This window comes from Emiliania huxleyi (assembly GCF_000372725.1).
Source record: "Emiliania huxleyi CCMP1516 unplaced genomic scaffold EMIHUscaffold_1046, whole genome shotgun sequence".
Classification (NCBI taxonomy): Eukaryota; Haptophyta; order Isochrysidales; family Noelaerhabdaceae; genus Emiliania; species Emiliania huxleyi.
The window spans coordinates 1-11857 of record NW_005202135.1 but is presented as its reverse complement, the minus strand read 5'-3'; the positions used below and the strand labels follow the sequence as shown (position 1 = coordinate 11857).

The window sequence follows — 11857 nt, the reverse complement described above, 5'->3', positions numbered from 1 at the left end:
CGGCGTACATCATGGCCAACTACTTTTCTGGCTTCTTCCACATGACTCAGGTCCAATATGCACGCCACACCTCGCCCTCTGCAGGTGTGACCAGCATGATGTACGCAGGCGCTTCAACAAACTCGGGGTCGACACCAGCTTCGCACGTGGGAGCTAATGCTCGCGGGCTCCTGCGCCGGCGTGCTATTCTGGTGTGTCGCGCTGCCGCTCGACTGCATCAAGAGTCGCATCCAAGTGAGTGCGCCACCATGAAACTGATCACCTCACCACACCTGCTCGCTCACCCTCCATTTGGTCGCGAAACGAGCAACGCTCTGACCGCGCTGCTTATGAACTCGGCAGAGCCAACCCCTGGAGACGTCTCCGCGGCGCAGCTGGTTGGCTGCCCTCCACTCCATTGACGGCGTGGCGAGCCTCTACCGCGGGTGGCAGGTGGCCTTCGGACGCGGCATCCCTGGTGCCGCAATCACCCTGACCGTGCATCATCGCGCTCTCGAGTGGATCACGCAGCGGTGGGAGCAATGAGCTGCACGACACGGTTAGTAGTACTCCTACACGACATGACGCGGTCTCTTATGCTTGCTTGTGGCAGGAGGGAGAAATAACAAGCCTCGGGGCTGCTCGTGCGTCGTGCTTTTTTGTGCGCGCGTTGTTGCTGCGGCAAGCCGCAGTTAGTACCCTCTCGTGTCTCACAGCTCGGAGCTCGGCTCAGAGAGTCTTTCAGTCTCACAAAATAGACCTGCGTGGCAAGCTGCATTAAAGTCATTTCTTGCTGGCTCTTCTCGCGGGATGTGGTTCCGATGGGAGGTCCTGCGGTAAGGTAAGGGATACTCTCTAAACACTCTCGGTTTCCCCTTTTCCCTCCTGACGTATACCGGTATACGGTACGACGCCCCCGAGGAACGCGCCGATGGCAGAAGAATGAAGATACGCGTGAAATCCATCAGAGAGACCGGAACGAGTGCACTAGCTCGCAAGTACCAGGCAAGTTCACGCCGCCTCTTTCCGAGCCAGCCACTTGTCGACAAACACCTGCTGCACGATCTGGCCGAACCAGAAGAACTGAAGCGCCACAAAGGCGGCGGAGGCTCCCAGCAAGAAGCGGACCTATCCTCAGCAGACGGAGTGAGACGTGATCGGATCTACGCGCCCGCGCCGGCCCGCGACGCGGCGCCGTGTTCCGGGCGCCGCCGGCCGCCATCGTCGGCAGGACGGCCAGCGCGTCAGGCCAAAACTCAAAAAAGGTGACACGCGTGAAGAGGTACAGCCGAGTGAAGAGGAAGGCGGCCGTGGCGACTGCCTGCGCCGCGTCGCGCCACCGCTTCAGGCGAGCGCACCGCTCCTCTTCCGCCGCTGAGGTGCCCTCTCCGGCGATCTCGCTCGCACGCTCAAGGCCCTCGTAGACGGAGAGCGGGACCGAGGAGGCCTCGACGACTCCAAGGAAGAAGAGGCCATAGTAGGTCGGGCAGTAGTAGGCGCCCAGGCCGCCAACGGCCGCCATCGCAAAATGGTGCAGCAGGAAGGACGGCTTTCTCAGCTCCTTCACGGCAAAGCACGTTGGTATGTCCCAGAGAGCGATGATCCCGAAGGCGAAGGCGCCGAGCCAGCGCACGCAGCCAAGCGGAGCCAAGACTCGCCCCGCCGCGGTCGAAGTGCAGCCAAAGGTGCTGAAGCACCAGCCGGCGACGCCAAACACGGTCGCAAAGAGGCAGTACGCTGCAGCGACAAGCGAGTGCGCCGTGTTGCCAGCCGCCCGATTCAGCACCGGGTCCGATGAGCGCTCGAAGAGTGCTTGAAAGCCGAGCTGGCCGAGAAGCCCGGTGCAGCCGCCAGCCGCCGCCGTCGTCCAGAAGCCAGAAGCCGCGCAAGACGGCAACGCGAGGCTCATGCGGTGAGGAAGGAGGACGCGAGGCTGGCGGGCAGGAGGCGCCTCGAGCACCGGCAGGAAGCTCTGGAGAGGCGTGCGCACGAGGCCGAGAACAATCACGCTGCTGGCGATCATATTGCGCCACGCTCACAGTGGCGCAGGATGGTGCGAGCGGGCTCTGTATGCTCCGAGCGTGTGTTCGGCCGCCACCGAACGCGCCGCGTTCACCCTTGTGCGGAGGCCTCTGGTGGTGTGCTCCGCGAAGGTCACCTCTGAGAAAAGAATTCATGAACTAGGGGTGAACCCTGCCCAGCCCCCCTCCGTGTCGCGATGCGCTCCCCGCTCCCGTTCTCCCAATGGCCGCTCACTGCTCGAGCCGCTGAAGTGGTTCCCGTTCGCACTGCATTACGACTCATTTGAGAGAGATTTTTAGAAGCCAACAAGAAATGTGTCACACACAGTGATTTGGGCTCGGCAGCTTGTCGACTACCAGCCGGAGCCGGAGTCGGAACCGTAGCCGAGATGGTCGTCGAGGGTGTCGAATTATGTCATTCGCCTCGCTAGTAGAGCCGGTGCCGCATGAGTCTTTCTCTTTTGTGGGCGTGCCGAATGCGAGCGACGAGAAGTGGGTGCAGAAGAACTTCCATGCTGCCTGGGCGTACGCGACGCGTAACGCGCGCGCCCTGCGCACGCGGCTCGGTCGGGGCGCCTCAAACGTGAAGATCGTCCCGGGCTTCTACAACGTGTCGGTCGCCTGAGGGAGGGTGTAGAGGATGTAGAGTGTAGAGCGCTGTAGAGCTGTAGAGATGTAGAGCGCTCTGGAGCGCTGTAGAGCAATGTAGAGCTGTAGAGCTCTACATCCGCCGCGTGACGAGGCGGGTGCGTTGTAGAGCGATGTAGAGGCCCTCTACCGCGTGAAATCTCTACAACAAACTCTACAATGGCGGCGAACGAGGCACGGTCGCTCTCCGACATGAGGCGCGTTGCACTTGCCAGTGCTGCCCTGGCCTTCTGTCTGCCCGCCCAATGGGTGGCAGGTGCCTCTGCTGCTGTGGCATGCCTCACGGCTGCGGCTGGCCGGCGCCTCGGCGCGTCAGCTCGGCTCGTCGTAGCGATCGTGGCCAGCGCAACTCGCTTGGACTCAACGCTCAGCCAGGAGCTCCCGCACGCGCTGGCGCGAGGCATGGCGCATGCAACGCGTCTGAATGCTCGCCTCGCCTCGCGCAAATGCGACCGTCCTCGCAGCCGACAGTCCACCGCCTGCTAAAGAAGCACAGCGACGAATGCGCCACCGGCGACGCATGGCAGGCTGGTCATGACGCAATCATAGGGTGTTGTGTGCCGTCAGAGGGACTCTCTGTGTGTCAGTGATAATCAGAGCTCCAGTAAGCTCGGAGACACCCCATTAGTGCGACTCGACCTCTTTGAGTTACTGCCTTCCCGGCGGTTTGGCTGTAGAGCCTCCACGACAAACTCTACAACAAAATCGCGCTCCATCGCTCTACAACGCACCCACCCGCCTCGTCACGCGGCGGATGTAGAGCTCTACAGCTCTACATTGCTCTACAGCGCTCCAGAGCGCTCTACATCTCTACATCTCTACAGCGCTCTACATTCTACATCCTCTACACCCTCCCTCAGCGTGTCGCTCTCATCTCAGCTCGCGGCATCCCTCCAAATTATGTGTATGGCCAGACTGCGGGTCCAAAGTACCCCGGCGCTCGCGCGCGCCACCGCCCCCGGCGCGGGGTGGGATGTCAGTTCGTGAGTTCTGTGTCCCTGTCCCTGTGCTCCACCTTCTCCCGCGTCAGTCCAGAACCCCATTACATAGCGTCACCTCGTGAGCTGTCCTGTGAGCTGTGTGCTGTGTGTCCAGCAGTCCGGACCCGGTGCTACGGCCGGTGACAGTGTGCCTGCCCTCGTGTCGGCTCCCGAGCCAATCGTGTGCAGCGTGTGTGTGCGTGTGGGCCCGTCCACCATGCTAGGAGGTGTGTAACACTGACTGGCTGACTGTGTATGGCCAGTCAGCAGACCCACGACCCAGGTGGACACAGTCGGACGCACAGACTCATTCACAGTCTCACGCTGACGGCGCCCGGTGACGCGCACGAGTCACGTCAGTCCTGGCGCAGTCAGTCTGCGCGAATCGGCGCGCAGCGCGAGCGCCGACCTCGCATCACAGCACACACTTCTCACTTGCCAAGTTGCGGGACTTGCGACACGCAGGCAACTCAGGCGCGTTTTTGTGACGAGTGACCGTGTCATCGGCGCTCGTTGCGCACGCGCGAGCCCCCCCCCCCCCCCCCTCTCCTATGCGGCACTTCCAGGAGACTCCTGCTCGTGCAGGTGGGGACCCTGTCCTTCTCCCACCCCCCTCGTTTTGTTCATTTATTTTAAATACACTTGGTTCCAGTGAGGCAAGTGCACCAGACTATCCCGGATCCCGCTGAACAAGCTCCTCTCGTGGCTCGGTCGGTCACAACCGCCACCAACACGAGCGTGCAGCAAGTTTAACAACTTGGATACTTGGAGACGCACAGGTTTGGGAGGGGGTTGTTGGCAGCTCTAGAGAGAGACAAGTCTAGAGCGCGATCGGCGCTCAAACTTTCCGGAGCGCGATGTGCGGCTGCTCGTGTTTAGTCCTTTTCGCCACGAAACTGTATTTCCTTTCCCTCTGTAAGACACTAGAGACTTCTTCTCTCACGCACATCGAGAGAAGTCGCGCAATCACGTCACACGTGTGTGTTTGTTTGTTCGCATGCATGTGTGGCAGGCACAGGCAGGACTCGGTGACACACCCAAACACTGCCCACTCTGAATGTGATGTGTTATGCGAGTACACCGCCGGCTCTGGAAGGCGAGCAGACACATGCCGCTATGTCACGCCGGCGGCGCAGTCGAAATCGGCGAGCGCGCCACCGCTGACCCCGCTGTTGTCACCCCCACCGCTTTGCACAACTTGTGCACAACGTGAGCGCTGGAAGCGCGGCTGCGGACGCAAATGAGGTTGCGCCGAGCGGAGTGCCGCGGACGGCAGGCACAAGAGGGCGAACACGAGGGTGTGCAGCATGGTTTCGGTATGTTCGGTTGTGATCAGAGTCGCCGTCGCCGGGGGAAAAGTTTGACCGACGCGCTTTCTAGAGACAAACCGGGACGGGACGCGATGTGCGGTCCTGATAAGTCCTTATGGCCATTCGTATTTCTTTTTTAAAGATGGTTTGGTGTTTAGTCCTACATACACACATTATAGTGTTTGTTCGCATGTGCGGCACAGGCACAGGGACTCGGAGACACACCCAAACACTGCCCACTCTGAATGTGACTGGACACGGGACTGCGGGGGGGCAGGGGTGGGCTGGCAGGGTTCTAGAATGCGAGCAGACACACCCCTCTTGCCGATGTCACGCCGTCGCCGTCTAACAGCCGTCGCCGAGCCGACCCGAGTTGGCCGAAACGATAACAACGCGAGCACCCCGACTACTCCCTCGCGCCACCGACATGTCGAGCAAAGCGCGGCCGTCGACGAGGCACGTCAGATCGCCCTTGGCTGTGAGGCGGCAGGCACCAAACGCAACCAAGCCGAGGTCGGCTCGCAACCCTTTGAAGGCGAGTTCGATGGCCCACTCCCAACGCAGGGCAATCGCAGATGCCAATGCTCACGCTCCCTTGCCATCTCAGGCGAGGAAGGAGGTGCTCCTCCTCAAGCGTATCTTCGACGAGTTCGACCGCGACCGCGACGGCCGAGTCTCGCAGAGCGAGCTCGCGTCCGCCCTGAAGCGGTTCAGAGACCAGACGAGGCCGCGAGGCCAATCGTACAAGTCGCCGGCAGAGCAGTCGGCCGAGGGCATCGCTCTGTTGGCCTTTCAAGTGATGGACTCGGACCAGGACGGTGCGGTCTCTTTTGACGAGCTGCTGCGGTTGTGCTTGCCCGAGGCCAGCGAGCAGGACGTGCAACGGTGCCTCGCCCTCGTCGCTCCAAGGAAGAGCAATGGACCGCCAGAGGTGCCAGAGGTGGCAGGCGCTGAGATCTCTGCCCTCTTCGGCATGTATGACACGGACAGGTCCAACTCCATTTGCGTTGCCGAGCTCGAGGCAGCGGGCGCATGCGGCCTCGATCAGAGGGAGCTGCAGAACCTCGTGGAGGAGCACGACGTGGACGGCGACGGTGAGCTGAACCTATGCGAGTTTCATGACTTGATGGTCTCGACGGGCGTTTTCCAGGCAGAGCCAAAGGGCCTGTTCGAGTATGAGCGGGATCGCGAGCGGGAGAGGGCAGAGCTGCACAAGAAGCGACAAATCTTCTTCAGGCAGCCGTGATCTCGCGCGCCCGTTGCTGCAGTGAGGGAGGGCGAGACGATCGAGGGGCGGCCGCGCCGCGTACCATGCGGAATCGACCCTATTAAGTGCTCAAGTGCTCACACTTGGCACGGGACTGGCGCGCACTGGCACTAACACAGGTACACCACGGGAGCCGCCTAAGCGACTCCTGTGAGGAAAGAATGTTACCACGCACCTCTGTCTCACCGAACACTAGCACGGGGACACTGGCGCGCCACTGTGGCGCGCGCGCAGCGCGCTAAGTGTTGCGATGGAAAAAATTCTTGCGTCCCAAGCGGGGTGTCCCCAGTGTGGGTTCGGGGGCTCTTCCCAGATGCGCGCGTTCCCGTCCACACGCTCCACGGCCACCCCATAGACTTGGAAGTGTGTGGACCCTCCACCAGACGCCCGGTCCAGGGCAAGCTCTCGCACGCTCACCGCTTTCAAGTCTCTCATTGATGTCGGAGAACAGCAGCAATCTGGCCCGCCCCTGCAGCGAGGTACCCCCCAGCGGGAAGTCGTTCACCGGGCCTGGTGTGTATGGGCCAGCAGGGGCCCAAACTGCTGCTTTTCTTCGGAGAACGAGTGCACTGCTTTCGTCTGACGACCCACGCCCCGGCGGTACCACTCGGGTAGCTGCTTGCCCAGGCGCAGCCCGAGGCCCAGCTGGCGGCGCGTCGCCGTCGAAGGCGACAGGGGCTGGAAGCCCACCACTGCGCCTTGGCGTACAAACTTGAAGCCGATGGCGAGGCGCATCTCGCCCTCCTCAGCGGGGATGGGCTCGCTCGCGTGCCATTCGTCCTTCGCGGGCAGAGGTACGGTGCAACGGTGATAGGGGTGGCGCAAGCGGGGCCGACGGTGCGGGAGGGGGAGAGGAGGTGGCCTGCCGCACGACGAGGCAGTCTCCGGGCTGCATCCGAAAGCGTGAAGCGACCCACGCGAGCGCGACGGTGCTCGCACTCTCGCAGAGGACACGCCGCACCACCCACAGAGGCAGCCGCCGGATCAGGCGGGCGCGCAGCCTCCAAAGCGCAAGGGCGAGCCCGCCGAGCCCGCAGCACCCGCCGCCCGGCTCGGCTATGCAGCCCATCGGGCTGACAGGGTCGTTCACCACTCGGGCCTTAACATGTCGTGGACGTGTCAATGGCGTCTCATATAGACGGGCTGAAGGGCCTCTCCGCTGAATGGCCTGGCGTGTGGTTTTGCAAGCGCCGAAGACGGCAGCGCAATCGGGCGTCTCGGCGTACACCGCCTCGTTCTTCTCGCGCGTGTACACCGCAAACGAGCACGGCGCGCGCGACTGAGAGATGTGAGGGCGCCGCGTGAGGCGGGGGGCGGGTCTCAAAAGTGTCTTGGGGTATCCACCTGCTGCAGCATCACCCACAGGTTGACGCCTCCGTAACCGCCCCCGTAGCCCGTGAGCCAAAAGTCGTCGTCGCGGTGTCGCGCCTCGAACGGGCTGAGTGATCCGTGGGCGCGCATCGACCAAAAGTCGTTGTGCATCACGACTCTACCGCCGCAAATCTTGGTTGCTATCGCCTGGAGCTTTTCGACGATCCCCGCGAGCTTCGGCTCTTCAAAGCGGCGCATGTGCTCGAGCAGCGAGTAGTACGGGACGCGACCCCGGCCGTAGAAGTTGCGGGCTCTAAGGGTCCAGTACAGCTTGGCAAGAAGTTCCGTCTCCTCGGGCGTGAGGACCGCGGGGACAGTCCTGGGATAGGATGACGGCCGCGGCCACGCCGGGTCGACCTGCGGAGGGAAGGCAAGGTGCCAGTGTGTCACACACGATAGTGTGGGGCAAGTTGGACTCTGCCCCGAACCATACATCACCAACAGAGCCCAGTGGTATTCACAATGCAAGGCATGTGTGCGGGTGGTACGCTTTGCCGTAGGCGGTCGTAGCTGAAGACAACAGCGCAGCAGCCAGTTTGCGAACATGAGCAGAAGGTTTGTGAGTGCCACGACCAGCGTGGCTAGGACGGCTTGAAGGACAGATCGGGAAGAGGGCGACGACTGCATTTCGGTACACGGAGGAGCAATCGAGGCGGGCGGATGGAACTGCGGCGGCGAGCGATGTGCAGACGGAGGCAAACTCCATAAACACGTGCGTCCGATGCGTGGGCAATCCGCGAAACCTCGTCAATCTTCAACAAACCACTGCAATTAAGGAAGATGGAAAAGAGACGGAGGAGCAACGAGCGCGCCGGCGCGAACCAAAACTAGTCTCCCCACTGAGGGCGATCTGCGGGGGAAGTGTGCAATTTGCTCCAGTCGTCGCTCACTTTCCCGATATATACGAATTTTCCCGGGGGGGCACGTCCCCGAAGACTAGACACGAGAGTCGAGCGCGTCGGAGTGGTGTGATCGAAGTGAAACGTTTGGGCGCGATGACGACGGAGGTGTCTGCGCTGGCCGAGGCGGCGGCACGCGCAGTGACTGTGCTCGAGGCGGACTCAGAAGCGCTGCTGGCTCGCCGCACTCAATTCGATCGTGAGGTGGAGGAGACGCGGGCCGATTTGTCTGCAAAGGAATTTGAGGTCTTGAGAGCTGCAAACGAACTTCGGCGAGAGCAGGAGGCGTGGAGAGCGTCGCGTACGAGGGCCGTCGAAGCCGAAGCAGGACAGCAGACACGGCTGCATCTCATTGCAGGCGGGGCCACCTTTGTCACCACCGCGCAGGTGCTCATGCAACGTGAGTCTGATTCCGGCCTCGCCATGCTCGTAAAAAAGCTCGTCGACGACGCGACCAAGAGCGGTGACGCCACGGCGGCTGCCTTTTTTGGGGACGGCCCACCCCCGGGCCAGCTCGAGCTCGTACTTAATCGCGACGCCGCAACCATCTCCAGCCTCTTGGCTTGGCTTGGCGACGGGGAGGCAGCGATTGAGGAGCTCGCACCCGCTGCTCTCCGGCGCCTGCGGCTCGAGGCAGCTCACTGGGGCATGCTTACCCTCGAGCATCAGTGCGCTGCGCGGGCCAATGCCACCACGAGCGACACTGACGAGGCTCGCCACGTCGCCGCCCAAGTGTTGCAGATTGGATGCTCTCCGGCGGCGCCCGTCTGCAGGGTGCTGCTCTCTGACCTGAGGTTGTGGCTATGCAAGTGCCAGTCCCGCCGCGACGCCGCATGCGAAGGTCCGTCCCAAATCATTGGATCCCTCGCAGATGCGCTCGAGACTCACCATACAGATGCAAGCGTCGCGCGTCACGGCATCGGCTGTTGCTCCCTCCTTGGCGCAAGCTGTGCGACGGCGAGGCGACAACTCACAGAGCAGCAGACGCGGCTGGAAGCGATCGTCGACCGTGCGGTCCGCCTCGCTAAGGAGGACTCCGCCTGGAGAAAGGCAGGGGAAGAAGCTCACCTGCTGCGGCGAGTGTTGAAGCTAGGACGCCGTGATGACTGTGACGAGATAGCGGCTCGGACACAAAGGCAGAATCCAGAAAGGGCGGAGCCCGGCTACTTTAACGCTAAGGTAAGGTAAGGTAAGGTAAACTTCTCCACACACACGAGGTGGTGGGGCAAGGGGGGGCGACCCTCGCGTCTCCACGTCTAATGACAGGAGCCCCACGGCATTCAAAGTGCAAGGCCCAGTGACGACGACGAGTCGTGGACTACCGTAAAAAAAAGGATTGACCCCATGCGCGAGAGACCCCCGAAAATGCGGTTGCCAGCCATCGACACACGAGCCACGAGAAAATTCAACATACCAGAGTCGAAAAACTCAGTCGAGAAACACAGTAGAGAAACATACAGCATATGTACATGTACATGTGTGGACAGCGGCTGGACAGCGGGGGTACAAAACTACAGTCTACACAATTAACACAGTACGTAGTTTATTCAGCATGCCGCTTGCGTCGAGTCTGGGCGGCGCACACGGCCGCTCTCGACGCCTTGCCTTCACGGGTCGGGAAAGCGCGCAAAGAATCCGCGCACCGCCGCCATCGACCCCTCGAACGAGTCCGGCGCCTCGACACGTCGCTCGATCCACGCGGGCAGCTTGGAGCGGACGGTCGGCTTGACGAATCTCGCATCGGCAAGCACGATGGCGGCAAAATCAGCCCGGTGGCGAATAGCGCGGCCGATGGACTGGTTGACCGCTTTCATGCACAGGTTCGCGTAGTAGGCCCGGCCGGCGCCCACTCCCTGCACGGCGTCGAGGTGACCCATCTTCTCCTGCAGCGTGAGCTCGTACGGGTTCGCGTTCGGCAAGCCGACCATCACGACGCAGCGGCCGAGCCGGTCCGAGAAGTTGATCCCCTCGGACATCTTGCCGCCCACCACCGACAGGAGCAGCGCGCCGCCGCCGCCGCCGCCGCCGCCGCCGCCGCCGCCGCCGCCGCCGCCGCGCTGCGCGACGGTGGCGGCGTACTCGCTCAACACCTTGTCGAGGTCGGCCGTCGCACGGGGCTCGCGGAAGGTGCGCTTGAGCGCGTCGAGCTTCGCCCAGAGGCCCGTCGCCTCCCAGCGCGCGACGAGCTGCGCCTCGTACCTGCCGGGCATTGTCGGTGGGACGCGTGAGGACGTGGCAGGGGCACGCGGCCCATCGCTGCGCCTCGTACTGGAATGAGGGCACGAAGACGACGAGCCCGTCGGGCACGGTGGCAGCGAGCGCGAGCAGCAGCTCCCCGAGCTCGTCCATCAGCGCGGGTGCGCCGCGGCTGCCAAACGAGAACGACAACGGCGATCCGCGCGGGCCGCGAGAGAAGATGACTGGCGCCACCCGCTCGGGCGGCACAATGTGGCCGTAGGCGGCGGTGCGGAGCCGGCCGGGGGGCAGGTTGGTGAAGAGCTGCTGGCGCAGGTCCTCGAACGGCTGCATCGTCCCGCCGCACAGCACGACGGCGTGCGCCTGAGGAGGGCGCCGGCAAGGCTCCGGGGAGGCGGATGGGGCAGCGCGCGGCGCGGCGCAGCGGCGCGCCTCAGAGAGGACAGATGCGAAGTAGGTTGCGGGATTGAGGTGGAGCACGCGCAGCCACGAGTCGGGGCGGGAGGCGGCGGGCGGGCGGAGGGGCTGCAGCGGCTCGACGTGCAGCAGCACCCTCGCGTCCTTGTCGGAGTGGGCGAGGCCCTCGAGCAGAGCGATGACGGGGTGCAGAGTGACACGCGGCGCGTCACGCGCATGCGCGCCCGCGCCCGCGGCGAGCCCCGCCGGGCCCGCCGCGCGCTGGCTCTTCTCGGCGAAGCCCTGCAGCTTGTTTGCAATCAACGACTTCTCACAAAAGTGCTTGAGCTCCAGAAGGTTGATGTTGTCGAGGTCGTACACGCTCAGCAGGGCATTGACGTGGATCATCCGCTCCACTGCCGCGGCGGCGGCGGCGGCGCCGTTCGCAGTGCGCGGCGGCGTGAGCGCCTTTCGCAGCGCGCGGACCACGAAGAGGAGCCTGCGCACCATCGTCCGGTTGGACGGCTTGAGGCGGCCGGAGTAGCGCTCCTCGTACTGCGCCAGCTGGGCGGAGCACTCGGAGAGGTGGCGAGCAGAGAGCGTGACCGAGTGCATCTCGTTGATGGTGTCGATGAGGTTGTGCGCCTCGTCGATCAGGACCACCGAGCCGCCGAGCCGGACGCCGAGCGCCTGCCTCGTCGCCGAGTTGAGCAGCGACGGGTACGGCAGACACACGAGCTGCGCCTCGTCGAGCGCCGCGCGTGCCGCGTAGTAGGGGCAGCTGTTCTCG

The 11857-nt window shown here is 63.2% G+C and overlaps 4 protein-coding genes across 4 annotated transcripts; 2 read left to right on the top strand and 2 right to left on the bottom strand.

Moving 5' to 3' along the window:
- Nucleotides 1–11: 11 nt before the first annotated feature.
- Nucleotides 12–525, top strand: EMIHUDRAFT_251148 (hypothetical protein; the record flags this gene model as incomplete). Its single annotated transcript, XM_005792824.1, has 3 exons — nucleotides 12–50; nucleotides 109–234; nucleotides 343–525. The coding sequence occupies 3 exons, from the start codon at nucleotides 12–14 to the stop codon at nucleotides 523–525; spliced, it is 348 nt and encodes a 115-aa protein (XP_005792881.1).
- A 465-nt stretch (nucleotides 526–990) lies between these two features.
- Nucleotides 991–2002, bottom strand: EMIHUDRAFT_251147 (hypothetical protein; the record flags this gene model as incomplete). The annotated part of the gene is made up of 2 exons (XM_005792823.1): nucleotides 991–1107; nucleotides 1214–2002. The coding sequence occupies 2 exons, from the start codon at nucleotides 2000–2002 to the stop codon at nucleotides 991–993; spliced, it is 906 nt and encodes a 301-aa protein (XP_005792880.1).
- Nucleotides 2003–5566: 3564 nt separating this feature from the next.
- Nucleotides 5567–6091, top strand: EMIHUDRAFT_58016 (hypothetical protein; the record flags this gene model as incomplete). Its single annotated transcript, XM_005792822.1, has 2 exons — nucleotides 5567–5815; nucleotides 5894–6091. Coding segments are annotated over 2 exons (447 nt in total), but the record flags the coding sequence as incomplete, so codon positions are not given.
- A 1434-nt stretch (nucleotides 6092–7525) lies between these two features.
- On the bottom strand, nucleotides 7526–11857 carry EMIHUDRAFT_121914 (hypothetical protein; the record flags this gene model as incomplete). Its single annotated transcript, XM_005792821.1, has 3 exons — nucleotides 7526–7933; nucleotides 10119–10674; nucleotides 10721–11857. Coding segments are annotated over 3 exons (2101 nt in total), but the record flags the coding sequence as incomplete, so codon positions are not given.